The 26,597-nt window shown below is 44.0% G+C and overlaps 8 protein-coding genes across 8 annotated transcripts; 3 read left to right on the top strand and 5 right to left on the bottom strand.

Moving 5' to 3' along the window:
- Positions 1 to 1,509: 1,509 nt before the first annotated feature.
- On the top strand, positions 1,510 to 2,838 carry SAMD00019534_087160 (hypothetical protein; the record flags this gene model as incomplete). Its single annotated transcript, XM_012896073.1, has 2 exons — positions 1,510 to 1,651; positions 1,712 to 2,838. Coding segments are annotated over 2 exons (1,269 nt in total), but the record flags the coding sequence as incomplete, so codon positions are not given.
- An 85-nt stretch (positions 2,839 to 2,923) lies between these two features.
- SAMD00019534_087150 (hypothetical protein) lies at positions 2,924 to 4,452 on the bottom strand (the record flags this gene model as incomplete). Its single annotated transcript, XM_012896072.1, has 2 exons — positions 2,924 to 4,351; positions 4,435 to 4,452. The coding sequence occupies 2 exons, from the start codon at positions 4,450 to 4,452 to the stop codon at positions 2,924 to 2,926; spliced, it is 1,446 nt and encodes a 481-aa protein (XP_012751526.1).
- Positions 4,453 to 4,584: 132 nt separating this feature from the next.
- On the bottom strand, positions 4,585 to 10,081 carry SAMD00019534_087140 (hypothetical protein; the record flags this gene model as incomplete). Its single annotated transcript, XM_012896071.1, has 5 exons — positions 4,585 to 5,001; positions 5,082 to 6,923; positions 7,006 to 7,259; positions 7,330 to 7,691; positions 7,770 to 10,081. 5 exons carry the CDS (start codon positions 10,079 to 10,081, stop codon positions 4,585 to 4,587), a joined length of 5,187 nt encoding a protein of 1,728 aa, XP_012751525.1.
- A 2,409-nt stretch (positions 10,082 to 12,490) lies between these two features.
- Positions 12,491 to 13,938, bottom strand: SAMD00019534_087130 (hypothetical protein; the record flags this gene model as incomplete). The annotated part of the gene is made up of 2 exons (XM_012896070.1): positions 12,491 to 12,505; positions 12,583 to 13,938. 2 exons carry the CDS (start codon positions 13,936 to 13,938, stop codon positions 12,491 to 12,493), a joined length of 1,371 nt encoding a protein of 456 aa, XP_012751524.1.
- A 157-nt stretch (positions 13,939 to 14,095) lies between these two features.
- SAMD00019534_087120 (hypothetical protein) lies at positions 14,096 to 16,177 on the bottom strand (the record flags this gene model as incomplete). Its single annotated transcript, XM_012896069.1, has 2 exons — positions 14,096 to 15,942; positions 16,018 to 16,177. The coding sequence occupies 2 exons, from the start codon at positions 16,175 to 16,177 to the stop codon at positions 14,096 to 14,098; spliced, it is 2,007 nt and encodes a 668-aa protein (XP_012751523.1).
- A 1,013-nt stretch (positions 16,178 to 17,190) lies between these two features.
- On the top strand, positions 17,191 to 21,724 carry SAMD00019534_087110 (hypothetical protein; the record flags this gene model as incomplete). The annotated part of the gene is made up of 6 exons (XM_012896068.1): positions 17,191 to 18,388; positions 18,463 to 20,039; positions 20,096 to 20,417; positions 20,495 to 20,791; positions 20,856 to 21,514; positions 21,575 to 21,724. 6 exons carry the CDS (start codon positions 17,191 to 17,193, stop codon positions 21,722 to 21,724), a joined length of 4,203 nt encoding a protein of 1,400 aa, XP_012751522.1.
- A 312-nt stretch (positions 21,725 to 22,036) lies between these two features.
- SAMD00019534_087100 (hypothetical protein) lies at positions 22,037 to 22,761 on the top strand (the record flags this gene model as incomplete). Its single annotated transcript, XM_012896067.1, has 3 exons — positions 22,037 to 22,321; positions 22,423 to 22,590; positions 22,660 to 22,761. The coding sequence occupies 3 exons, from the start codon at positions 22,037 to 22,039 to the stop codon at positions 22,759 to 22,761; spliced, it is 555 nt and encodes a 184-aa protein (XP_012751521.1).
- Positions 22,762 to 23,641: 880 nt separating this feature from the next.
- Positions 23,642 to 26,453, bottom strand: SAMD00019534_087090 (hypothetical protein; the record flags this gene model as incomplete). Its single annotated transcript, XM_012896066.1, has 6 exons — positions 23,642 to 24,187; positions 24,272 to 24,492; positions 24,564 to 25,521; positions 25,606 to 25,723; positions 25,806 to 26,261; positions 26,353 to 26,453. The coding sequence occupies 6 exons, from the start codon at positions 26,451 to 26,453 to the stop codon at positions 23,642 to 23,644; spliced, it is 2,400 nt and encodes a 799-aa protein (XP_012751520.1).
- Between the last annotated feature and the right edge of the window lie 144 nt (positions 26,454 to 26,597).

The raw sequence follows: 26,597 nt of genomic DNA, 5'->3' as shown, positions 1-26,597 counted from the left end.
GTTGACCATCATGTCGACTCGAGCTCAATATTGGGAACTGAGCATTGCAGCTGTCATTTTGAGATTGATTTGGTGAGTGAGCGTGAATGTGTGTATGTATGTGTGAGTGTGTGTTTGTGATTGTGTGTTGGCGGGAATGATGGAATGATTCCAATGTTAGGTTTATTATTGATTTGAGTGTTTATTTCAATGGATACATACCAAAAAGGGGAAATCCCAACAAATAATATAATAATGATTAAATATTTGTTTAATATCATTGTTGTAAGAGTAATAAAAAAAAGAATTGTGGGATGCCGGTACCCAACTTTGTATTTCTTGATTCTTCTCAAAAGAACGAAATGAGGGAACTTTTCCGTCGACAAAAATCAATCACATTAAAACGACTTTCAGTTTATGTAACGTTTAGGACCACCAATATTCTAAATTGGTCGGTCAATGTAATATATTAACTTATTGTTAGCCCAGGGGAGAAGGTACTCATCTAGTCCTTTAGAATAGCACACACTTTGTACTGGTGACACCATATTGGAGGAATGTAGAAGATATCACTTCTCGCCAATGTTGGGAACTGTGGCCTCATGGATCGCCTCTAATTATGTCAAGTGGGTTGTCCACCTTGACCAAGGGTTGATCGAGGTATGCGGTGAGCTCGTTGGCAAGTTTAAACTTCTCAATGAACGTCAGAAATGATGGACATCGTAGTTCATAGTGTGGTGTGGACCATACTCTTCATCTCCTTTTTGATTATTCCCTCTTCTGATAGTTGTACATTGGGTCTGTTTAGATCAATATTAATTGAGCAAGGACAGCAACTCTCAAGGTGTGTTTGTCAAAGATACATACGAACAATCCAATATTGTCTATAATACTATGAGGATATTATTATATTAACTTGGATGTTCATTATTCTGCTACTATTCATTGGTACATTCATTGTCAAGTTCATTTGCCTTGACACGACGCAGTTGATGTGCAGAACATTTGTAACCTTGGATGACTTGGCCCAATGGTTCATTCACTTGTCAATCCATCAAGTAATCAATCCCTCCACCCCAACCCTTCAAAGCGACATCTTGATGGGCAAAATTCGTATATTATTGTTAGTGTTCTGTGAATGATGACAGAGTACTAATAATCATAATAAACAACGAGCTCCAAATCGGGTGTGTCCAATGCCATCAAGGTTATAGTTGTTGCGTCACAAGTTGTCCGATGCGGTGCCCATCAGTATATCAATTAAAGATGGGCATCCTACCCCTTGATATTTCTTTGATCGTATTATCACTCATTCAGAACACCCTTCTTTGATTCATCAAAATGATCAAAGTGTGTGGGTCATGAGCCATTGTTGTGCCCTGATGAGGGGATAGGCCAACTTTTTGGAGATTGACAGCATGGTTAGATTGAAAGACACCCGTCATGCCTACAGGACATGGACATAAATAGATAGATAGACAAGTGTCACTCACTCAATCACTTCACTCTTCATAAATACGAAAGTTAGAAATGTATAAAATAATAGTTATATTGATCATTCTTGGTTGTTGTCTGATTGATCAATCACAACAATATGGTGAATCATATGATGGAATCCGTCCAAGATGGCAAGAACGTGAGGCACATGCTTGGATCAATGCCATCAGAATGGGTATGTATTCATTGATTGATTGATTGAGTGACATCCACCCTAATCAACAACAATCAACAGCACCTCAACAGTTCACAAACAACTATTATCCAAGCTTGGTGAATGATCAAGCTATGACTGAGGCAGTCTTCCCACCTGTCAAGCCAGTCTACTTTAGTTCGGTGGTGTATGAAGCATCAAAGGCACACTCTCAGGACATGGCAACCAAGCATTGTCTTGGCTTTAATAGCTGTGATGGCACCACGTTCGACGATCGTATTGACGCAATGATCACTCTGGAGTGTCAGGGTGAGCAAGTTGTCGAAGCCTACGCATCGATGAGTGATCCAAAAGCAATGCCCTTGTCAAAGTACTGGGTATGTGATGGCCTGACATCGTCGCCGTGCATCAGTGACGAGCAGGAGTACGTCAGCAGTAGCACTCAGTTCCGCGCCAATATCATGAATCCAAACATGTCAGCAGGCGCCTTTGCCCACGACATGGACACTGACTCTGACAACTCCATCTGGACGATGGACATGACCGCTGGCAATTGTCCAAGCAATGATTCACCCATCTTTGGAGGCTCACACACAGTGGACTCTGTTGGAATGGCGCGCAATGTCACATATTTGGCCAACTGGTATGGATCCGCACCAAGCTCTGCCAAGCTGTACATTCGCCCTATCAACATCACTCAACAGCCCGTGGCCTATGACCTTTACATGGGCTTGGGCAATGCCACTGCTGGCACCTACATGTATAACTCAATGCAGATACCCGAGTGCGCACTCTACCTGTATGAGTTCACAGTTGGCAACACCAAGTATCGTTATCCAACCACTGGCGCGTTGGCCACCAGCTTCTACTATAGTTACTCCAACTCCAATCCATCGATCTGTCCTGCATGGGTCAGCACTGATATCTTCAACACAACACAGCCATCAACAACATCATCAACATCTACAACATCAACAACCACCTCAACAACATCTTCCAATCCTACCACAACCACTTCAACTACTTCCACAACAAGTTCCAACCCATCGTCGACAACATCAACTACTTCCACTACTAGTGCCAACCCATCATTGACAACATCCACTACATCGTCGACAACTACAACTACAGCCAATCCATCACTTGGATCAATCACCGCGCCTGCATCCATTCCAGTGCTACTATTCGTACTGCTCGTCTCATTAATGTTTGTTATGTACTAAGTAAAGGAAATGTAATAATAATAATAATATATACATTCATTCATTCATTCTCGATTGATTGATTGATTCCTCAGTGTCTCCGCCTTAGCTTCTTGTAGATTGGATGTTGTTCAGGTATTGTGCTTGCGTCGTCGGATGTATCCAGATCGACATCGATTATATCAGGTGGTTGGTTACTCTCTATATTGTTGTTGTTGTTATTGTCATGGTTATCATGGTTGTCATGGTTGTCATGGTTGTCATTGCCGTCGTTGCCATTGTTGTTGTTGTTGTCTTTGTCGTTGTCATTGTCATTGCCATTGTTGTTGTCGGTGGTGTTGTTGTTGTTGTTGTTAATTACATCCTGAAGATTGAAGTCTGGAGTTTGTACCTCTACTTCATGTTGCACTCGCTCATTCATCAAGGTCGTGATGATTGTGTTGACCTCCACTGTGTTTGGAAATGCATGGAAGATGGATTCCAACTTCCTGAAGAGACCAACCATTCTTTTAACGTCTTTGGAAGATGAATCGTCTTTCATCTTGTCATCACCATCTTCATCATCATCATTGTCTTCATATTCTTCGCTGTCATAGACCAAGTCCACTACATCATCCTCTTCATATTGATCATTGTCCACTCGTTGTTGCTTTGAAAGAAAATCGATGCATCCAGGGCAGTCTGCCAAGACATATTGAGTTGCGCCTGTCTCCTCCACATGTTTCCTGTGATGAAGGGATCGCAGATGAGTCCGAAAGTCTCTCTTGCTTGGACGACTTGTGCAACGTCCAGTTGTTGAATCCTCATGTGTACATTGTTTAGAGTTGTGCATTCTCCAGAAATAGCGGTCGACGCTCTCCAGCTCGTCGTGTACGATCATTGCGATTGATCTTGCCAGTTGCAGATTGGGCAATGAAGTCAACGACTGGTCGATCTCACGATCAAATGTCTCGAGTAGTATTGTCGTGAGCAGTGCACTTGGACTACTCTTCTCGCTCGGTGAGTCCAAACACTTTTTGATATCATCCAAGATGATTTCCTTCAGTCGAGTGATTGGATTGGGGATGGTAGCGTCATCACCATCATCACCATCATCCAATACATCACCACTTGATATCATGTTTTGAATCTTGTCCACTACAGACTCTGCCTCTTCAACACCATTCTGTTTGCTCAAACATATAGCTATGGCAGTGGCCATGTATGATTTTTTGGCCAATATAAGCTCTCGATCAACAATGGGGTTTGTGATTAAACGTAATCGACGCTTCTTCTTGTTCTTGTTCTTGTGCTTGTCCTTGTTCTTGTCCTTGTTCTTGGGGATTGAGACGATAGTTGATGATGATGTTGATGATGATGATGGTTTCTTTGTTTCGTTTATCACGCATCTTTCGCATTCGACTCCAGAACTCAGATAATAGTGCTTTGATTTATAAGCGTGTACATAACGTGAGTTGAGATTAAGATATCCTTGTCCATTGTTGTTGCTACACACTGTGTGTGGGCAGTTGTATCTTGTCTTTAGATCCATCGGTAGATTGATTGATTGAGTCAGTTAGTTGAGTTATTGATGCCGATGATGTCTAGCCAAGCTCTACTTACAGGATTGGATGTTGACATCAAAGATAATCATACATCTTGTAAATTCAAAGTGTAAATGAATGACTGAAATGCCAAAGTTGCGACTTTGTTCGTTATTTATTGTGATCAACTTGATTGACAGAAGATGGATGAATGGAGTGGCGTAACATGTTAATGCGCCAGAATGTGTATTGCGTTGTTTAGCTGTGTGGTCTTTGTTGTCAATGACTCATGTATGAGTGATGTGAACTTCTCCCTGGCCTTGTCGTCTGTGAGCTCCAGTGAGAATGATTCGCGAAGGTAGTTGAGATCCTCCATCGATTGCAACTCTGGTATGCCAGTGGACACCATCATTGCAAAGAGGTTCATGAACAACTTGGCGTGACGACGCAATATGTTGTAGGCCGTGCAGCAGTAGTTTACAAACTGGGCAAACTTGGGGCTCTCCTTGCCTCCCATCACATAACAAAAGTCTGGCGTGAATACAAATGGTGCTCTCTCTCGTTTGAATCCAAACTTCTTCTTGTAGTTGCCCAAGAAGTGTCCAAAGTCAATGTGGAATAGTCTACCAAGCTTTGTGCACATCAGCTAATAATTTGTGTATGAGTTGGATTAGTACATGTCCACGCGTCAGCCCATCAATCAATCAGTGGATCATATAAACTTACATTGTCATTGTGACGATCTCCAATGCCCAATACATAGGTGGCAACACAGTAGCCAGCGCAGGAGAGAATGAATGTGTCCACAGCCTTTTGATACTCTTGTTCGGTCTTGTTGTGATTGAGTAGCCAGTTGGCGAGTGGATCCAGCTTGAAGGCGGCAGTGGCACCACCAGCACTCTTTTGGATCTTGGCCGTGGTCTCAGAGTTGAGCACCACCTCGATCATTCCAATCATATCACCCGTGGCAATGCAACCGTATGGCGACAGCTTGAGATCCAGACCCTCCTTCTGCCAGAGCTTGTCCATCAGACGGATCATCTGGAGTGTGAGCATGTCCTGGCGCAGATCATCGCCCACCTTGAATATCACATCGATTGGCTCGGCATCCATGTCGATGTTTGTGAATGAGAGCCGCAGCGGCAGCTTCTTGGAGTCCATGTACTTGGACTTTTGGATGATGAGACCATTCGACTCGAACTTAGGATTCAGTGTGATCTGGAAGCGCTTGGGCCACTCGATGCGCTCGAGGTCGCGCATTAGTGTCTCGCGACGATCTTGATCCTTCAGCGACTTGATCTTCCTGGCCACCTCGGTCAGGCTGTCGATGACCTGTATCTGTCGCTGTATCTCATTGCGGTGCGTGCCACAAGCGAGGAGGTAGGACTCTAGCAAGAGTCCAAAGCGCTCGGCAATGTTGGTGACGTGCAAGTCGGACTTGAGATACCAGAAGAAGTGATGTCCTGTCGTGCGGTTGAGTATAGAGCGACGAAGGAGGAAGCGTGCCAATGGGGAGTCGTGGTAGGGTTCGCATTTGAGCACCTGGACCAACTGCAACAGGATATCTTGCAGGCCCTCCTCAGAGAGCGACTCGAGACAGCGCACGGCGTACTCGCGCACCTTGCGATCGACGTGTTTGGCATCCAGGAGTTCCAGTGCATCGTAGGGATTCAGGATGGCCCACTTGTCGATCAGTGCGTGGATCTCGTCCACAGCCGATGGCTGTGTCCAGGGTACACTGAGCATGAGACGCGGTAGTAGCTGAGGATACTGGGTGGCGTAGTGTCGCAACGCCCACAGATGCTGGTACTTCTCCTTGGGTAGGTCGCTGAGCGGGTCGAGCTTGATGATCGATTCAAAGAACTCAACCATGTCCTTGGGGTTGATGGTGTGGGGACGGGTGCTTGTAACGCGGTTGTTGCACGAGGGGAACACCACCGGCAGCGCAAACTGCTCAAACTCGATGAACAGCGCGACACCGCTCTGGCGATTGCTGGAGCAGGGCGCCAGGGGATTGGCCACATCATCCGGCCACAGATGCAGGGTCATTGGGCCCGTGCGCAGTTGCGACTTGTAGTCACAGAGCATGACGTTGACCCATCCGATCGGGAAGGACTCCTTGCGCTGTTGGTCGAGCTCGGTGTTGGATGAGGCGGCAGTGGGCGATGTGGGAGTCTTGAACGAAGTGCTCGCGTAAAGACTAATGCAGAGACGTGTTTCCATTGGCAGGTTGGCATAGTCCAAGTTGGAGAAGGTCACGTTCTCATTCCACGTGGCGTTGAGCGATGCGGGTGGCGTGGCATAGAATGATGGCGGGAGTATGTTCTGAAGCTTGGTGGACGAGGTCGATATGCACTCGACACCATGATACAAAGAGATTGACACGATCACCGATATGCTCTCGTCCTCCTTGCTCAGATAGCTCGTTGGGATGTTGTAGGCGCCGCCCACCTTGATCCTAAATGGTCGCTTGATGTCTCGAACAGAGATGTGATTCATATGATCCCAAGGCAGTGCGCGATGAGACAGTGCTCCAACCTCATGTTTGATTGGCAACTCTTTGGATAGCTAAACAAGTGATTGGGTGAGTACCAGTTTGTCAGTGAGTGTCAGTGCCATCAATCAATCAATCAATCAAACATGATCTTACATTGAATCTTGGCTTGAATGGTGCAATGTCCATCTCAATGGTTGGTCTTTGAACGTAGACGAGTTGTATCTTCTTGCTCTGTACCAGACATGATCGGATGTACTCGTAGACAGTTATCTTGTGTGTGCCATGAATGTACTCTGATCGTCCCATCACCTTGAGAATGAAGTCTCCTGCACTAACCTGTGGTGGCAAATGCTTGGCATAGTTCCTATTGAATATCCTTGCGATTACATCATCTGCTATCTCGTTAACTAGTTGATTGATTGAAGAGTTAGTGTCAGGGATAGTCCCTCACGCAAGCACTTTAGGGTATTAACTTACTCTCAATCTCAACAGTTCTGGTGACTTGGAGGATGGGAAGGAAGATGGAGACGAGGAACTTGTTGTTGTTGGGAGGCGTTGGAAGTGGCAGTGGGGACAGACGTTCAGTGAGCGATGAGTGAACAGTTCCCTTGATGTGTGGCAACAGTTCGTAACGCAGACGTGCAGCGATGCGTCTGAAGTAGTCCACTTCTTCTCCATGCCAACTCTTGACATTGGGTATAATCTGTTTGATGATCTCGTATGACTGTTCACTGAGTTCCGTTGAAGGATCGGCGTCGTAGAAGTTGACCTTCTCAACCAACTTCAGCTTTGGCTGCAATCCACGTGATCTCCTGTGCATTATATATTCGCTCTTGGTCCTAAATTGATTGATTGAGTGATTGAGTGAGTGAGTGACATTGATCAATCGATCAATCAGTAACGGAGTCCCAACTTACAAGGTCATTGACTTCTCGAGAGGCTTGTTGAAGTAGTCAACAATTACATAGTTCTCGGGCATGATCTTGATGGGAGGGGAGGGTGGTGTGGCGGGATTGGAGGCCGACTCGTCTGTCTCTGATGATTCGCCATTGGCCGCATCTGATGTGGCCGGGGTGGTAGTAGTAGTAGTACAAAATGCCTTCAACATGTACTGCACAAGCCTTTCCTTGATGGCCTCGATAGTGTCAGTGTTCTGACATGGCATGATCACCGATGTTTGATTGGGCAGTGTGAAGAGCACGTTGAAAGCTGCCTTCATGGCGCGGGTACGCAGTTGCGTGTACTGAATATCGGGAGCGGTGCCTGCGTCCGGTGAGCTGTTGGGCGTGGGCAGCGAAGTGTCCAGGATGATATCATTGCCAGTGTCGGACAGCGACACTAGCGTCTTGATAAAGTCCTTGGTCGGCTGTGTTAGGCTGGCTGTGTTGGATGTGATTGGTGGCTTGGCAGGGTTGGGCGGGATGTTGAGATAATGTGTGAGCGCCATCATGCTCATCTGATCATGGGACGCTGCTGCCGCAGCATTCCTTCGTCTACGAATGATGATCTTGCTACCCTTGCCGCTGGGCTTGGTGACTGGTGTTGATGTTGTTGACAACAGCAATGGTGACACGGGGTCAGCAGCGCGGGACTTTGAGGTGGCCACCTGTGTCGACTTGTGGCCATCGGCTGGCGATGTCTTCTTTGGGTCCTGTGGCGCGAGTGGCTCGGACACAGACTTGTATATTCTCTCCCTAAGACTGCTTGTTGGCGAGTCCATCGTCGATGTCTCGTCCTCGTCTGCGAGCTGGATGACAGTCTCTCGTCTGATGGCCTCGACCTCTTTGCTCCTGCGCTCATTCTCTCGCTTCAAGTGCAGGATTCTCTCCTTGATGGAGAGATGTGTGTTGGGATTGAACTTGGTGAAGGAGGCTGTGTCGGGTGTCTGGAACTTGGCACTGATCTCCTTGACCAAACCCTTGCGCTCGAGGAACAGCAGTGATTCGTTGCGTTTCATGTCGCCTGACATTGAGAGATATTCCTTTCGCCTCAGCATCATTACTTCTGCTTCCATCTCTTCCAACTCTTGCAAAAGTTCCAACTCCTTGCTATTGTTGTTGTTGTTGTTGTTATCGTCATCATCATATCGTTGTACATCTTCTTCCAAATTGTCCTGAGGTGGTGTTTGAGGTGGTGTCGTCTGTTGCTGAGCCTGAGGTTGGGGTTGTGTTGTCTGTGGCTGAGCCTGAGCCTGTGGCTGAGGCTGTGTCGTCTGTGGCTGAGTTTGAGATTGTGGCTTTGTTTGTGCTTGAGGCTTGGTCTGAGTCTTATTCTGAGGCTTAGTCTGAGGCTTTGTTTGGGGCTGTGACTGAGGTTGTGTCTGAGGCTGTGCTACCTGTGGAGTAGCTTGCGCCTGAGGTTGAGGTTGAGGCTGTGTCTTCGGAACCTGTGATGTGTCCTTGACATCATTCTGTTTTGGTTGCGCCTGTTTCTTCTGTTGCTGAGCTGCCTGTTTAGTTTGTTGTGGCTGGGGTTGTGTAGCAGGAGCAGCCTGAGGCTTAGGTGTCACAGACGACTGAGTCACCTGTGCCGGTGCAGCCTGTGGTTGTGGCACCTGAGGCTGAGGTGCTTGTGTTTGTGAAGCCTGAGGTTGGATGGCCTGTGGCTTAGGAGCCTGTGTCTGGGGTGCTGGTGTCTGGGTGGGATGTGGCTTGGCTGCCTGTGGCTGTGACTCTTGTGTTGGGGCCACCTGAACCTGAGTGGCCTGTGGCTTGGCTGCCTGTGGCTGTGGCGTCTGAGGTTGTTGCGATTGTGTTGGGGCCACCTGAGCCTGAGTTGCAATCTGAATTGTAGCCTGTGGCTGTGGCGCTTGAGGTTGTGGCTGAGTCACAGCAGCAGGTGGAGCTTGTGCTGCTGCTGCTACTGCTGCTGCAGGTGGTACCTGTGCTGTTGCTGCTGCTGCTGCTGCTGCTTGTTGATGTTGATGTGCCTGCACTTGTGATTGAAGCAATTGTGTAAGCTGTGCAGTCTGCAATGAAGTCTGCTGTTGTTGCTTTGAAGGAGCTGCTTGTGTAGGTGCAGGTGTCTGCTTTGCTGCTGGTTCGTTCGTCGTCGACTTGTTCGTCTGTTGCTGTTGTTTTGACACATCCACAGAGAATGGACGTGACAGATAACCACTGGCCAACAATGACTCTAGCTTATCCAACTCTGCCACTGCTGCTGACAATGTATCACCACCGCCACCACCATTCTGTTGTTGTTGTTGTTGTGTAGGTTGTTGAGGGTCCATGTTATTCTTCTTTATGAATGAATGAATGATCGATCGATCGATCGTATCTTTCTTATTTATATATATATATATTACAGATAAACCCTTCTTTTACTACTTTTTAAATAAATATTATATATATAGTTATAGTATATGTATTATGAATATGAATATAACTATTGACTAATACTACTGACTGACTACTACTTCCTAGTTAAGTCACAATGCATGCATTCAGATAGAACTTGAAGGGGGCTTCATCGACAATGGAGAATGAGTCGTGTCCCTTTCTTTCCTGCACTCAAACTATCAAACCACCACCAACCCCCACCCACACTCACCCAACTGAACCATGGATCTTGACTTTGGCTGTCCAAAACACAACACAAGACAAACCCAATTTTTTAATTTAAAACCTCGAACGTTCCAACAGAGTTCATTCAACTTTTACCAAGGTTCATGATGATTTGACGACGAAGATAATAATGTAATAATAATGTAGTAATAATTTATAATGATATCTCTCTTGGGAATGGATTTAGACCTCTTTGATGATGTGATCTGTACTTTGAATACTGAGACATTGTCATTGACATATCCATATTGTTGATGCTCTTCTTGCAAGGATTCATTGTTGTTGCACTTATTCCACCATCTACCCACTTGTTCTTTGGTTTGGATGATGTCGATGATGATAATGTAGTTGAAGTAGTAGTTGTAGTAGAAGGCTCAGATACAATTGACGATGATGTAGGTAATGATGATGATAATATAGTTGAGGATGATGTCGATGTTGTAATAGGTTTAGTTGTAGTTGTTGTAGTAGTGTCTAGAGTAGGCAAGTCACGTTTAAGATCAGGCAATACCCTGGTAATACAATTCAACTCTTCTATAAGGTATGTACATTTCTCTCGTGACAATGTTGCCCTATTCCTCTCGATCCAAATCATAATATCATCGCACGATTGATTAAGTTGATCCATTCTATCAATAAGATCAAGTATTGATAGTCCAGACGATGAAGATGTTGATGTTGGAAGATTTGGTTGTTGTTTGATTGGCGCCGTTGTAGTTGGAGGAGGGACTTCTGTACAACTTGATGAAAGAGTATTGTTGTTTGGAATTCCAGTATCTCTGGATTTTGATAATGGTGATTCATTGCCATGTTGTGATGGCGATGTAATAGGTGACCATGTTGGTCTAGGATTATTTGATACTCTTATCCTTATTGAACCAGTTGGTGTCTTAGGTGGTGGAGATACTTGACTATTATATTTGTTAATTAATTGTCTAACCGATTGTCTAGATGTTGAGGCTGGGCATGAATGTGTTCCACAACCTCCTCCAATATTTGTTGTAGTTGTTGTTGGTGTATTACTTAAAGATATCATTATGTATTATATATATTATTCCTTTGAATGAAAGAGAGATTGGAGATTAAATAATATAATATATGTAATTGACTATAAGTTTGTTAAGTGAATGGAGTCAATTGGAATGAATGGTTAGTTAGTATCAATGTTGTTGTTGCCGGAATGTATTTTGTGGGATAAATCTATCTGTATGGATAATACAATTGAACATCGACAACAACAACAACAACATGTTCAACAAGTGAGCTGAAGGACTGCCGTCCACGTCCACATCAATGTCCGGAAGGAATAGGAGTTATAAATATAGCCTTGTTGAATTGACAATTCGACAACATCATCATCTTCATCAATCCACAATGTCCACATTATCCACATTCAACACAACCAACTAACTTGCCAGTCAACAATATCCGGAGGGACACTTAATTGATTGATTACAGCTAGCTTGCTACCAAGTGATGTTGAAAATCCTATCATATTTACCTGTAATATGTCTATGTATCTGTAATGAAATAGATAATGAGTGTACACATCAATATGTGGTTAATGGATCAACAACATGTGGATTGCGGGCAATCTTTCTCTCACACTCATCACTGCAACATACGCAGTGCTCTCGTTGTAACATGCGAAATACAGTTTGAGTCATATATCACAGCCGCACTCAATAGATGAGTGAAAGATTGATTGATTGAGTGTGTGTGTGTGGGAGTGTGATTGATCGATGTGATGGGAGAATGAATGTATGTTATTCGAGGGTAAGGGTAAGGGTAAGGGTATGTGAGGGAGGTATCTAGTCTCAATCACTTGAATGAATAATATAATATATAATATAATAATATAATATTATATTATTTAATTAAGATTAAAGAATCCTCCCTTTAGTGACGGAGTCAAAGCCAGATAATTGTCATTTCCAAGTCGGTATACTTCCAGCCTTTGTCGGAATCCTGAATTGCCATGACAATATAATGCCAATGTTATTCGTTGAATATTTGGAGGTGATTTAAGATACAATCCTTTGATTATTTGTATAAGATTATCTCTGACCAATTGATTAGAGTATAACATTCTTACATAAGTGATATGTATCCAATCTTGTAATTTACATAATAAATGTGTAAAGTATGATCCAACTTGAAGATGTACCAAAGTGTTGGGTATGGCATGTGCGATGTCCTGATTTAACGAGTCGCCAAATGATAGATGTGTCAATGTGTTTGGAAATGTGTCGCCTTGTATGGGAAACGGCAACAAGTAATCAAAGTGGAGGCGTGTCATCAATGGAAGTGACTTGAGTGTTCTTCTAAACTTGTCGCCAGAGAACTTATATTTCTTGAGTATGACTGTCTTCATGTTGTTTGTAGTGGGGGGGAATGACTTCTCGCACACTTGGTATGTTCCTCCTAGGCTCAGCATGGTCAATGATGCAGGCAGTCCTTTGAGCTTCAATGTTATATATTGTTTGCTTGGGAGTGAGAGGTCGGTCAATGCCGGAGGCAGGCTGTTGGGGGGAAATGGCTTATCGTAATCAACTCCAAACTTGAGTTGCCTGATACTTGGAGGCAAGTTGAGAAACTCAATAGACTGATTGAGTGCATCGCCAAACGTGATATATTCCAGTCCATTTGGAAGAACATCGCGATTGATCTTTTGATTGAACATATGCCCAATAACCAATGTCTTTAGTCGCGACGGTAGTGTGCCTGGCAACAAGATCTGATTAAAATCATCACCCAGAGTCAGGCTGGTGAGTGATGACGGTAACACATCAGCCATAAGTTGTTTGTTATATATCACGCCAAACTTCAAGGTTGTAAGTGTGCTGGGCAATGTACCTGGCTTCAACTCTTGTTTGAAGTGTCCACCGAATGTCAACGAGGTAAGACTTGGAGGTAGTGCACGATCATCCAATGTTTGATCAAAGTATGTTCCAAATGTTAGGCTTTGCAATCTTGATGGTAGTGTCCCCGGCAAGATAGGGTGGACATAGCTGTCATGCAGTATAAGATGCACGATTGACTCGGATAGCATGCCAGGTTCAAGTGTGATGTATGACCTGCACTTGATCTTGAGGTAGTCGGTGGTGGAGGAGGGGTCGAGCTCAATTGACAGCCCAGACGCGACCAACCGCTGCAACTCTTCATCACCATTGATCATTGACATCATGTGCTGTTTACATCGTTTAATGCAATAGGTGAATAGATGTCTCATCATTGTCGGTGGGGTGTTGCTGTTTTCATTGTCGCCAGGCAGCAAGACATCGTTGCGAACTGATTCCTCGGTGCAGAGCGCGTCATAGTAGAGGTCGAAGCTGTTGAAGTAGTGACCGATCTCACGACGATCAAAGTAGATTGGTGTGAATAGCTGTGCGGCCAGATCGTACAAGTACTTCTCGCTCAAGAAGAAACATAGTTGGTCAACATTATCATCAATGTATCCAATGATTGATCTAAGTGCAGAGATATGTAATGACTTGAATGTGAACGAGTTGGAGGTGATCATCACATTATCTATTAATGTATCTGTTTGAAAAGGACATGCCAAATTGAATGATCATTGGGTCCTTGGCCCTTTCAATTGTCATCATTCTCAATCACTCAATCACAATCAATCTATCAAAGTATATTGGACACACTTTGGAATCATTCCAATCAGATGTTTATTGTACAAGCTTGTCTGATCGATGAGACTCTGCGAATAAGAGTCGCTCTAGGTTCACGAATGGCTTCTCGATGGTAAGATGAACGATGAATGCACATGCGAATGAGATGACGAGATTGGCAGTGAACAGCCAGGTAAATGGATAGACTGCATAGTGAGCATAGTTGTAGAATGATAGCTGAGCGGTGAAGATCACGATTGGATGTATCAAGTATGCAGAGTAGGTCAACTTTGAAAGGTATCGGAACAAGGGTAGCTGAAGGAACTCACGCACAATGCCTCCATGTCCATAGAAGGTGGCCAACATGAACATTGTGACGCCCACTGGGAACATGGTATGAGCGAATCCATTGAACAGTGCGTTCTCTGTCATGTTCCATGACTTGCCATGATAGTTGGTGTAGGGTATGTATGTGAAGAAGAATGTGATGCCAAAGGCCAAGAGATAGATGGTCCATCTGATCCAGAATCTCTTGTACAGGTGCTTGACGGTGGAGTTGATGTGGAGATATGCCGCGGCGATGCCCACCACATAGGGTCCCATTCGGTACCATGGCTTTTGGTACAGGTCTTGGTACCAATCGGTTGGGACGAACTGGCCAAACTCAAAGAATGTAGGGATGCTATACTTGAGGGACACCCAGATGTTGGACGTGAAGCAGGCGGCCAGGAGAAGAATGATCGATGACCATCCAAGCATGCGAGATTGGCGGAAGGCAAGGAAGACGAATGGAGCCAGGATGAAGAACTGCATGTCGTTGGCCAGATACCAGCCCCAACCAAAGCACTCTTCGGTCATGTTGGTGGGGTAGACATTGTTGATGTAGAGCAGGTTGGTCCACCAGTACTTGTCGCAGGTGTTTGGTGTTTGAATCATCTGGTACCAGAGTGGACCGCTTCCCATCATTGGAGTTAGATTCCAGAAGAAGAACAGGAGGAAGTACATCAATGGTGACAGACGGAGGAAGCGATGAAGGAGATACTTTAGCCAGAACATTGGTCCAATGCGCTCGCCATGATTGTCCATTCGATCAAACTGCGAGAGCACGGCATGGGCTACGAGGAAGCCACTGAGCAAGAAGAAGACGTCAACGGCAAACTCACCAGCCACAAACACTTGGAATGATAACTTCTCACGAGCGATCGACCAGACATATTGGAGATTGTCCAGACCAGGGAACATGGTGAAGATTATCGAGTGGCCTAGGATGACCCAACACGTTGACATTGTTCTAATACCGTCCAATGGGTGGAAGTAGGACTTGGACGATGCGCCACCAAAGAATGATTTGTAGTTGGTGATCAAAGAGAAAGCAAGGAATACACGACATGCCATTGATGGGGTAGGTCGATGATCATCGTCATAGGCACGATTAGGTTCGTCATCCAACAGACCTTGCTGAAGCTCATCAAATTGGTCCATGACCATGTGTCTCTTTCTCTTCATATCATAGTCAAAGTAGGCCTCCATCAATGTTCCAATGGTGACCATGAAGGCAAAGAACACACAGACACATAGCATAACGATTGCTCCGGTGGTCCAGTACTTGTAGGTCTCATCCTCGACATTGTCATAGCAATGACTGTTGGTGATGTTTCCAACGGGCACCAATACAGCAGCAGATTGTTGCAGTTGTTGAATGGCGGCAATAATCTCATCGGTGGTCTTGCAGCTTGGAGGTAGACACAGACCAATGGTATACATCAATGCCGAAGTCATACTGAATGAGCCTGGTATGTCAATGTTTGATTGGAACATACAAAAGTGTGATACATTCGATGGTAACATCAAACAACCATCAATATTACCAAGGTCATTAACTCCACGTCCACTATAAGTGAACACTTATTATCATTATTAAGTTAGTATATATACTTCTTTCATTCATTCATCAATGCATTCATTAATTGGATACATACTTTGAACATCATTGAGGAAGTCTGAGAACATTTGCATCTTTTCAACATCGGCGATACATTGTGTCGAGTTGGATGTAGTTGTCTCAGAGTTGACATGTCCCGCCATCAAGAGGGCAAGACCAAAGACTACTACTATCAAATATTGTTTGATAGAATACATTGTTTGTTTGAGATAATAATAATAATAATAATAGGATATAACTTTTGGTATTTAATACCAACAACAATGACAATCCAAACAAACAACCAATCAAGTTCACATTTATATCCCTTGAGGATCAGGGAGAGTCCATTAAGGGTAATAATAAACCCTCGTTAATATGATGTTGTTGATGTGATGTGATGCTACGTGGTGTGATATAGTCGACAGCCAAGACAAAGATTGACGATTGAGTGTGAGCTACTTGGTTTGTCAAGCCTGGGAGTCTGTAATCAAGAGAGGCAGATGATTAACTTGATTGATTGATTGATTGATTGATTGGTAGGTATAAGGTGAATGAATAAATGAATGGAGTAAAGTGGAGGGGTGTTGTGGTGAGTTAGTGAAGGAGGTGGCGGAGCGTTGTACTCCAATCCAATCCGGGATAACTAATAAAGTGTGGTGTGAAGTGAGATTAGATGTATAAATTGGTTGATGATTATGATTGGTTGGATGTCATAGTTACCAATGCAATGCAATATTAATAAACTACATCGGTCCATCTTATATATATTCGAGGGATGACGCTTCAACAGAATCATATTGTCGACATCCTTATTATTATTATTAATTTATTTAATTACTTTTTTGATATTAAGTTTGTTTGAATTTAACTAGAATCACAGTGTTGTATGCCTTAATATCTTGTTATTATTATTATATTTGAATCCTAGACTAGAGTAGCCTAAACAACATTGTTGTTCGGGGCCACACCCATTAAATAATGTTATGGGTTGCTTGACATTCTTTGATTCAACCAATAATCAAGTTTAGAACTAAACTTTTTGAAGTTCGTTGAAGTGCAACTTTCGCGAAGAAGTAAAAGGAAGTGCCTTCTTGTTCGTTTAGAGTTCAAGTTCATTCAGTTTGAATCTTCGTGTTTAATTAGTTATACAATATATATAACTTATCACTTCAATCAATCAATCAATCAATCAAACAAAGAAGAGATGAGTAGAAAACATGATGATATGATGAATGATGAAGATGATGACTTGCTCACTCGTCAACTGTTGAAACAACAACAAGAGTTCTTACAAAGTGGTGAAAAGTCATCGGCATCAGTAGTAAGAGGTGCACCTCCACCTGTTGTCAACAAGAGTAGCAATAGCAGCAACACTGGCAACAACAACAACAGGTCATTCTCAAAGTTCAAAACACAACAACAACAGAATAGTGCTAGTAATAAGATACCAATCATTGATGAGGTTGTTGAGAGGGATGTAGTGTCATTGGATGATGGACCTGGTGCTGCTACTCAATCAAAGCAGCCACCTTCATTCACAATGAACCCTTCAGTGCCACAACCTCGAATCGAGTCAGCTGATGACGATGTGGAGATGATGCTCGATGATCAAGACACACACATCACATCAGTAATATCAAAGATCTATGAACGAGATGTATCTGATGCCATATTCGAACCACCCAAACGCAAGAACCAGGGCTCATTCCCCGTGGCCGTACATCGATCAATCAAGTCATTCTCAAAGGAGAGGCAACAGCAGCAGCCCCCTCAAGTTGTCGACGACATGCATGGAGGCGCCTCCAACATCAACAAACCAGAAGATGAGAGAAAGGCGATTGACAAAGAGAACAGTGACAAACTATCAAGGATGTCAGAGCAAGAGATCCTTGAGAGTCAGCAGTATCTTCTCAAACATCTTGATCCATCACTCATTGCCAAGCTCACAAAGAGAGCGCCACAATCCTCCGAAGCAGCTGACAACAACAACAACAATGATCCCATTGGCAAGATGGTGATGGAACAACTCAATAGCGAAATAGAGTCAACTGTACAGCCAATGGACGACAGTGATGATGATGATGCTCAGCTGGGACAACAACAACTTCAACAGACTGATGAGGACATGCCAGATTGGATGAAGGACCTCACAGACACTGATCGTTCTCAGGCCACCTTTAAGGAGATGGCCACCAACTTTGTACAGTGGCGCTTCGACTTTAAGGGTGATGTGCTGAAGCGTGGCGAGGACCTGCCCACACACAAGGGCTTGCATCATCATGGAGATGAGGCTGCAGAGGCTGGCTACACAATCATCGAGCTTGTCCAATTGGCCAAGAGTACCAACATCTCACAGATATCAATGTCCCTGCGCACACTTGCTGCCATCCTTCACAAGATACACAGAAGTTATTACCCATTCAAGAGTAAGTGACATTATTGATTGATTGATTTATTGATTGATTGATTGAATGATACTTACTCCAAACCAAACAAACAGAGTCATTGTTGTTCATTGAGATGTTGAAACAGAAGCTACCAAGACTGCTGAGGACATTGATTGACAATAAGATACCGACTGTTTTGGCGGCGGCAACTGTGTGCCTTCATGCATTGATTGTACCTGTGCCTGAGGAGGAGATGTACGAGATGATAGAGTCGAGGACACATCGCGCCTACGAAGCCATCTCAATCAAACCAAAGCATCAGGTGCAATTCAATCTCAACCCGACATTCCCAAAGAGAGAGAGCGAGCCTGATGAGGAGCTGGACGACGATGAGCGATGCTTCCGTGATCTTCTAGCGGGTCTAGTTGACATTGGACTGTTGAGTCGTGTGCGATACCTGCTTGTGAACGACGCGTTGGACACAGAGTACAGTGCCAAGGCTTCACTACTGATTGACATACTGATCAGAATGGCGAGACACTCGAGTGAGTTGGCCGAGGAGGTGGTCAAGAGTCACTTCCTCATCGATGGCATTCGCGACAACATACTCTCCAAGCCGGCTCAGGATCCACTGCTCAAGGCCAAGGTCATTCGTTTGTTGAGGAAACTCTGTCAGGCGTCCAGAGAGCTGGCCGTCCGACTGTGCTCGTCCCAATTCGCACTGTTTGATCTTGTCAAGTCATGTGCATGGGACAGCATGAAACATACAACATCATCATCGACATCGACTACCGCAGTGTTGCCCATTGGACAACAACATTTGCTGTTGGAGAGCACCAAGTTCTTTAGAGTACTGGCACTGTATCACATCAACTTGGACTACATTGTCAACGTGGTTTCCACATCCGCCATGGACTTTGTCCAACAATTCTCAGACTATATCAATCAACATTCATATCAACTGTCAGACTCTTCAACAACTCCATCAAACAGTGTGGCGAACAACAACAACAACAGCCTGGACGACATCAAGAACAATCAGTACATCCAGATTGTTAGAGCAATCTACAACATGTTGGACACTCTGTTGTTCGTCATTGACTTTGACTCGTCGGAACAGAGCTCCAAGATATTCGACAAGTTGTCAGCCTTTGTTGAGCCAGCTGGCATCATCTCGCACACCGTCAGCGTCATATATCACAGCTTCAAAGAGCACTCCTCGACACATCAATCATACAACGTCATTGGCTTACACTCTGCAATCATTCACTTTGTTGGCTCATACTTCTCCATTGCCTCATCGCTCATCAAGACGCCCGTGAAGCTGACAATGCCATCAGCAACACCCGCCACCGCCACCGCCGCGGCCAAGTCTCACCCAACAGTGCTGGAGATGTTTGAACACTTTACCAACAACCTATTCAACTCTATATTTAGTACTTCATTGTACACCGATATCAAGAAGAGGATGCTCGGTGTCCTACCATCGCAGTCAACACCAACCAGCAGTGACACAATCACAAGGTTCTACGATGGAGAATCGTGTGAGTGGTGGCTGGCAATCGCACGATACCTACTCATTGGCGTGCAACAGAATCGATCAATTGGCAAACTTATATTCCACATGGACAAGTGTGACTTCTTCATCCAACTCCATTCAATCCTCGTCTCTACCATCGATTATAAGAGTGTAAGTTATATTATCAATCAATCAATCAATAACTAACAATAACGTTCAATGAACAGACACACTTTGATGAAGATAGAGTACTATTGTTGACGAATAATAGATCCAAGACATATTTGTACTACTTCTTGCTGCGCTTGATGAATGAACTCAGACTTGAGAATGATGACAACTTTGATCCATCATTCCCCAAGTTCCACCATGCAGCCAGCATGTCCCTGGTACACAACTTCCTCCCCCACGACGACCTTCTCCTCTACCACACTCTTCAAACGGTCACACTGCATCCCGACTACCTTGAGCTGATTGGTTGCACCAAGTCCAGAAATACCTCCACTGTTCTCCTCTCCTTCTATCAAGAGAAGTTCTTGCCTTCATCAAGTATGTACATTACTCTTGTGTGGGGCGCGTGGACCTCGAGCAATCAATTGCTAACCCTTCAATCACATACTTTATAGCATTGACATTCTCGAGACAGTTCCAATGTTCAAAGGAATCAAAGGGTATCATTCCACAATCATTGATTATATCATTGGAGAGCTATGACTCGTTGTTACCATTGGCCTATGATTGGTACAACACACCTTTGCAGTACCTCTACAATGAGTCACAGGATATAGTTGGTGGCAAGAACAAACATGATGACTTTGGCGATGATGACGAGGAAGAAGACAATGAAGACGAGGCTGAAGTGCACACGTTGGTCGAGAACACACTCTCATTCCTCCAAGCACTCTTCAACATCAACTCTGAATGTATGCTACGCTGTTCACATCAATCAATCATTCAATCATTGACTAACCATGACCGACACAACAGATATACAATCAATACCATTGGAAAACGTTTATCAACATATGATGATGGTGTTCTTGATCAAGTGCGAACCTTGGATCTCCCAGACGATCATAGATCAACTGACACAGATATTCAATATCTTGATTAGGAGGTTGAAGGAGGAGAAGTCAGAGTTGGAGGAGTCAGGTGAGGAGAATGTGATTGTCGAGTTTGACTTTACGATGTACTTTGGCGAGCGATTCTTCCAGTTCTTCACGGACTTTATCGCACATTTTATGTCGGCGTCATACTCTTCGGACATCTTCTCCAACTACGTCTGGATATTCCTGCGCCAGCACTACCCGGTCAAGTTTAGGAAGTTGGTGTGGAGCGAGCTGTTCTCTGCGCCCCAGTTCTTATGTCCGCCACTGGGCAGTGGCAAACTGCAACAATCACTGCCATTGGGCACAGATGGATATCTCGAGCCGATCGAGACTGATCAATCATTGTTACAGTTGTATAAGAATGCCATATCACAATCAAAGGTGACACCAAAGAAGGCATCAATACTCTATCGTATTGCCAAGCATCATATTATTGGACATCTATTCCCATCCACCGCCACATTGGAACAAGAACAAAAGATACAAACAGATAATATCAAGGTAGACATGATCAAGGATATTTTGTTATCAGGTTCTGTAAGTGATCAATCATTCAATCCAGCTATTCAAATGACTAACAAACTACAACAAATATAGGAGACATCAAAGGATGTATTGATCGATACGATAGTTGGACAGGACCAAGCACAGACTGACCAACTCAAAGAAAAAAGAATGGTACTACTTCGATCAATTGCTCAAGCAAACAATGAGTTGGTAAACATTGTTAATGGTATGTGCCAATAAAGAGAGAGATAGAGAAGACGTCTGTTGGTAATTCCAAAGGAGTGTTCAGTGTGTGCCCTTACATCTTGAGAGGGCCAAGAAGACCCTGTCAGGGGTCCAAGCTCACACAAGTTTGATCAGATCATTTTTTTCAAGTCGAACAAAGGTGTTTGGTTGATTGTTCCCACTCCCCAAGTGATTGATCATTGATCACCATAATCCATTCATTCATACCTCACTCTATATAATACTATATTATATTAGGACAGATAATAATATAAAAAGATAGATATATATAGATATAGAAAGAGTAGACGACGACCAGATACAAACATGTCAAACTCCAAGCCATCATCTGTTATCAATGAGTTCACCGCATGGTACATGAAGAGATTGAGAACCAATCCAATCTCAACCAAGGCTCTCACCTCGGCCACATTGTCCTTCACCTCAAACGTGCTCGCTCAGCGTGTCATTGAGGGCAAGAAGATCGATTGGTCTCGTGTGATCAAGTTCACCATCTGGGGCTTGTTGGCCTCACCAGTTGGACACTTCTGGCACATATTCTTGGAGCGTCTCTTTAGAAACGTCAAGGAGAAGTATCAAGCAATTGGAAAGGTAACTATAGATCAATCATTGAATTGAATGATGGAGTGTGTGCAATCATCAATCAATCATATGACTAACACTCATATAATCTATCAATTAACAATCAATAGCTCGTTGTTGATCAGCTTATCTTTGCACCATTCATCAATATCCTGTTCTACACTGTGTTGTCACTGTTGGACGGCAAGCCAGGTGCCATCCTCATCAAGCTCTACTTTGATCTGATCCCAACCTTGATGGCCAGTTGGAAGGTGTGGCCACTTGCCCAGTTCATCAACGTAAGTAGTAGACATAGAAGCTGCTGATTGATCATGTTTTTCAATAATCTAACACAAACACAACAACAGTTCAAGTTTGTCCCACCCCATCTTCGTGTGCTCTTTGGTAACTTGGTTGGATTTGCCTGGAGCATCTACCTCACCATTATCTCTGCCAAGAAGAAGCATTAAACTAGTTTACTATATCCATTATCACTTACTTATCGCCTCAGTCTAAGTTGTCTATGGATAGCCTTGATTTTGATTTTTGGTAGTATTGTACCATTCAACTATGGAGCCTATGAAGTTGGGATGAAGGTTGAATTATTAGGGGGGATTATTTTTGTTTGGCGGCAGGAGCTGGACCTCGACACTTTTACTGATTAATTAATCTTGCCAACTTCATAGGCTCCATAGTTGAATGGTACAATACTACCTTTGGGTGGTAGTGGTCTGGGTTCGATTCCCGGTGGAGCCCAATCTTTTGTTATTTTGGACCTGCAAAAAAAAGGGACTGTAACATGAGGAACTTCCAGAGTCGAATGATTCGTTTTCCAAAGTGTTTTGATGTCGCTTCGCGCACTCAATCACTTCATTCGTTCATTCATAGACAGTGGGTCTTCAGTTACTAACTGTCATACTCTCAAGGTATGTCCTCTTGTTACACCAATCAAGCATTATATATATAAATAAATAAGTTTATATCATTCGTTCATTCATAGACAGTGGGTCTTCAGTTACTAACTGTCATACTCTCAAGTGAACGTTCAATAATATTAAGAGTACATCTCTTTATATTAAAGGACGAAAGGCACCAAGGACTCTTTCCACCGCACATCCGGCACCTCATCATACTAATTAATTATGACAATCGGTAAATTTGAACTGGTTAAACTATCACTAATGAGCATTGGTGAAATCTGATACACAACCAAAAGATCGGTACATGGCAAACATCAATAAACAATGAGCAGAGTTAAAGTAAGATAGATTAATAATATTATTGAATCTGCAACGTGGTTAATTCCAGTGGCACCCAAGTTAGGTAGTAATCGCCAAGTGTCTGTGTGTCTTAGTCCTTCTTCTTCTTTGATGAATCACGTGATTCTGGATGATGCTGAGAGAGGTGCTCAACTTGCATGATGATGTCCTTGATCTTGTTCATGACGTGCACCACTAGCGAACTGGCAAAATCGATGAATGGTCCGGTCATGTTGAGCTTGTGAAGGACAAAGGCACCTGATCCAACCAGGATCGTCAGGACCAACAAGAGTGGATTGGTAATGACTGCAATGAATTCGTTGAATCCTAAAATACAGAGTAATAGTATGATGTAGCCTGGTACTCCACCGCTGCTCGAAGCCTTTGCCTGGTCATTGAGAGCATTCATATAGTCAGTCTTTGTGTCCAGTCTAAAGTTGTCCACCAAGTCGACGCATTGCTCATAGGTCATGATAATCTGAGATGGTTGGATGATGACTGATGGCACCGATGTCTTTGACGATGAAGAGGCTGATGAAGAGGACGACTCATCAGCGTCCTCCTTTGTGAAGAATGTGAATTCAAACTCCTCCTCTTGCAGTCTCATATAGGAGAATAGATCGATCAGCTTCTCAGCCTACAATAGTTGTTGGTGATGAAGTGTGGTTAGTGAGCTGGGCCGTGGACAAGTAGTTGTATGATGATCAATGATAATACATACATTGAATCTAGCTTCCTCAAAGATCTTTGCAATGTCGTCATGCTTGGACCACTTTCTCGGCAGCTTCTTGTCATCAAAGCTGAATGTCTCCTCGAATCTCTTTCTCATCCTAAGCTTCAAGAACTCAACTCTCTCCTTCATCTTTGCCTTCAACTGATCCTTGGCATTAGACCTGAATGCTACCAATGTATCCTCAATGTCCTCTTCCTTTACATCAAAGTCTATGTATGTTGTAATGAATGAGTGAGTTAGTAAGTGTCGGTCCATGAGATAATGTTGTCAAACTACATACCTTCAAGTCTCTTTCTGTAATCACTCTCATTCTTTGACAATGACTCGGACAACAACTCGGCAATCTTGCGCCACATATCATCCTTGGCTTGCTCTGTCAGCTTGATGAGCTGTGGGTTGATCTGTTGGAACACAACGTCCCTCATGAACTTGGCCAACTTGTTCAACTGGCTCTCACGCAGTGCCTCGAGCTCCTTGGTGATCTTCTCCTCGAGTTGGTCCAGGTCGGGCTGGTAGTCCCACGACGAACCGGGAACAACAGACTCCTTGGCGAATCGCTCATAGTACTCCAATGTCTGCTGCTTGATGCTCTTGGACCACACAGAAAAGTGTGGAATCAGCTGAGCGCCTGGCGCGTCGGACTTCTTGTTGGCGACGGTGTCCTGCACCAGTGACTTGTAAAAGTCGATGGACTGCTCGTACAACTTCTCCATCTGCTTGTTGAACAGGGTCTTCAACTCGAGCATGGCGCGGTCGTTGAGACCCGAGCGCTTCTTGGCCGCTGTCTCCTCGTGGTACCTCGACGCGGGGATGTCGTACAGCTCGAGACACTGCTGCAAAAGACGCTTGCCAGTCTCACCGTACTTCTCGAATAACTTGCCGCGCTCGATCTTCTCGCGAACCGGCTTGAGCTCGGCCAGGAAGCTGTTGTAGGAGGCCTCGACAAACTCGTCACAACGGAACAGTGCCAGCATCTCCTTCTGGGAGGGCAGGTCCAGATCCTTGTTGGTCTTGATCGTCTCCCAAACGTTGTTTGAGTATTGGTAGAGACCATCCGATGGGATATCATGTCTGTACTGCTTCTTGGGGATGTAGTCTGGTGCCGACGAGTCCAAGAAACGGCCCTTCAACTGGGCGGCCTGCTCCAAGAACTGCTCTGGGCAGTAGACCTTGTGTGGCAACGATGTGAACTCAAAGTCAAAGAAATCTGTTGCCTTTGAATGAACAAAGTCCTTGGGCTATATATGTATGTTGTTGTCAATTGAGTTAGTATACATGTTGAATGTTGTTGCTGGGTATCCACATGATTGATTGATCTATACCTTTGACAACTCTGTCCAAACATTGGTGACATCTTGCAACAAGGTGTCTCTGAGCTGCTCCAAGGGTGTCTGACCATCGTGGTCTCTGATAATAAACAACAAAAGTGTCTTGTGATTGCTTTGTTGTTGTTGTTGAAGAGATGGAAATGTAAGTGGAATGAATGATTGAATGAATGAATGAACGAATGACATTGACTTACCTCTTCTTTTGGAACAACTGTAGGTTGAGCTCAAAGACAGTCTTTAGCAATGAGATGTTGGCAGCGTTGTAACGTCCAATGTCGTGTACCCACATGTTGATGATGAGCACGGATGAGAGGACCAGGGAGAATAGAGAGGTCTTACGCTCGAATGCCTTCTCATCCTCACCACGCTCACGACCATCAGTACCCTCAACATCCAGAATCAGGTAGGTCTCTGGTGCCGTCTCCATATTGGCAATGCCCATCCAGACACCCTGTGTGGTCTGACGTCTACCATGAGAGCTATCCATCACAGCAAACTTTGTCTTGAACAACAAGTTTAGCAATGTACTCTTTCCACTAGACTGTGGACCCAAGATCGCAATCACAGAGTAATCGAATCCACTCTTCAAAAAGTCATTTCTCTCTGACAAACAAGACAAGAATGATTTCTTGTTATCAGTCTCTTCCTTTCTACAATGCAGTATATGAGTGTATGTGTTGGTCAATCATGATTGTTTGTTTGATTGGTTGATTGATTGATCAATCAGTTATAAACACATACATAATCTCTCCATTGTGATCAATAAACTGAACGATCTCTGTGTAGACGTGGTCCTCTGTTGAGGAGGATGTTGAATGTTCTCCTTCTCCCATTGATGACATAATCTGTGTGTAGGTTTAGCAAATAGATATAGTTAGGTAATATATATATATATATAATTATTATGATGTTCAAATGTATATATAACAAGGTTGTAAATATAACAACAGTGAACAAATATACAAGTGGGTGTGTGTATCGTGAAC

This window comes from Acytostelium subglobosum, assembly GCF_000787575.1.
Source record: "Acytostelium subglobosum LB1 DNA, scaffold: scaffold19, whole genome shotgun sequence".
Lineage (NCBI taxonomy): Eukaryota > Evosea > Eumycetozoa > Acytosteliales > Acytosteliaceae > Acytostelium > Acytostelium subglobosum.
This window is presented reverse-complemented; position numbering and strand designations above follow the sequence as displayed.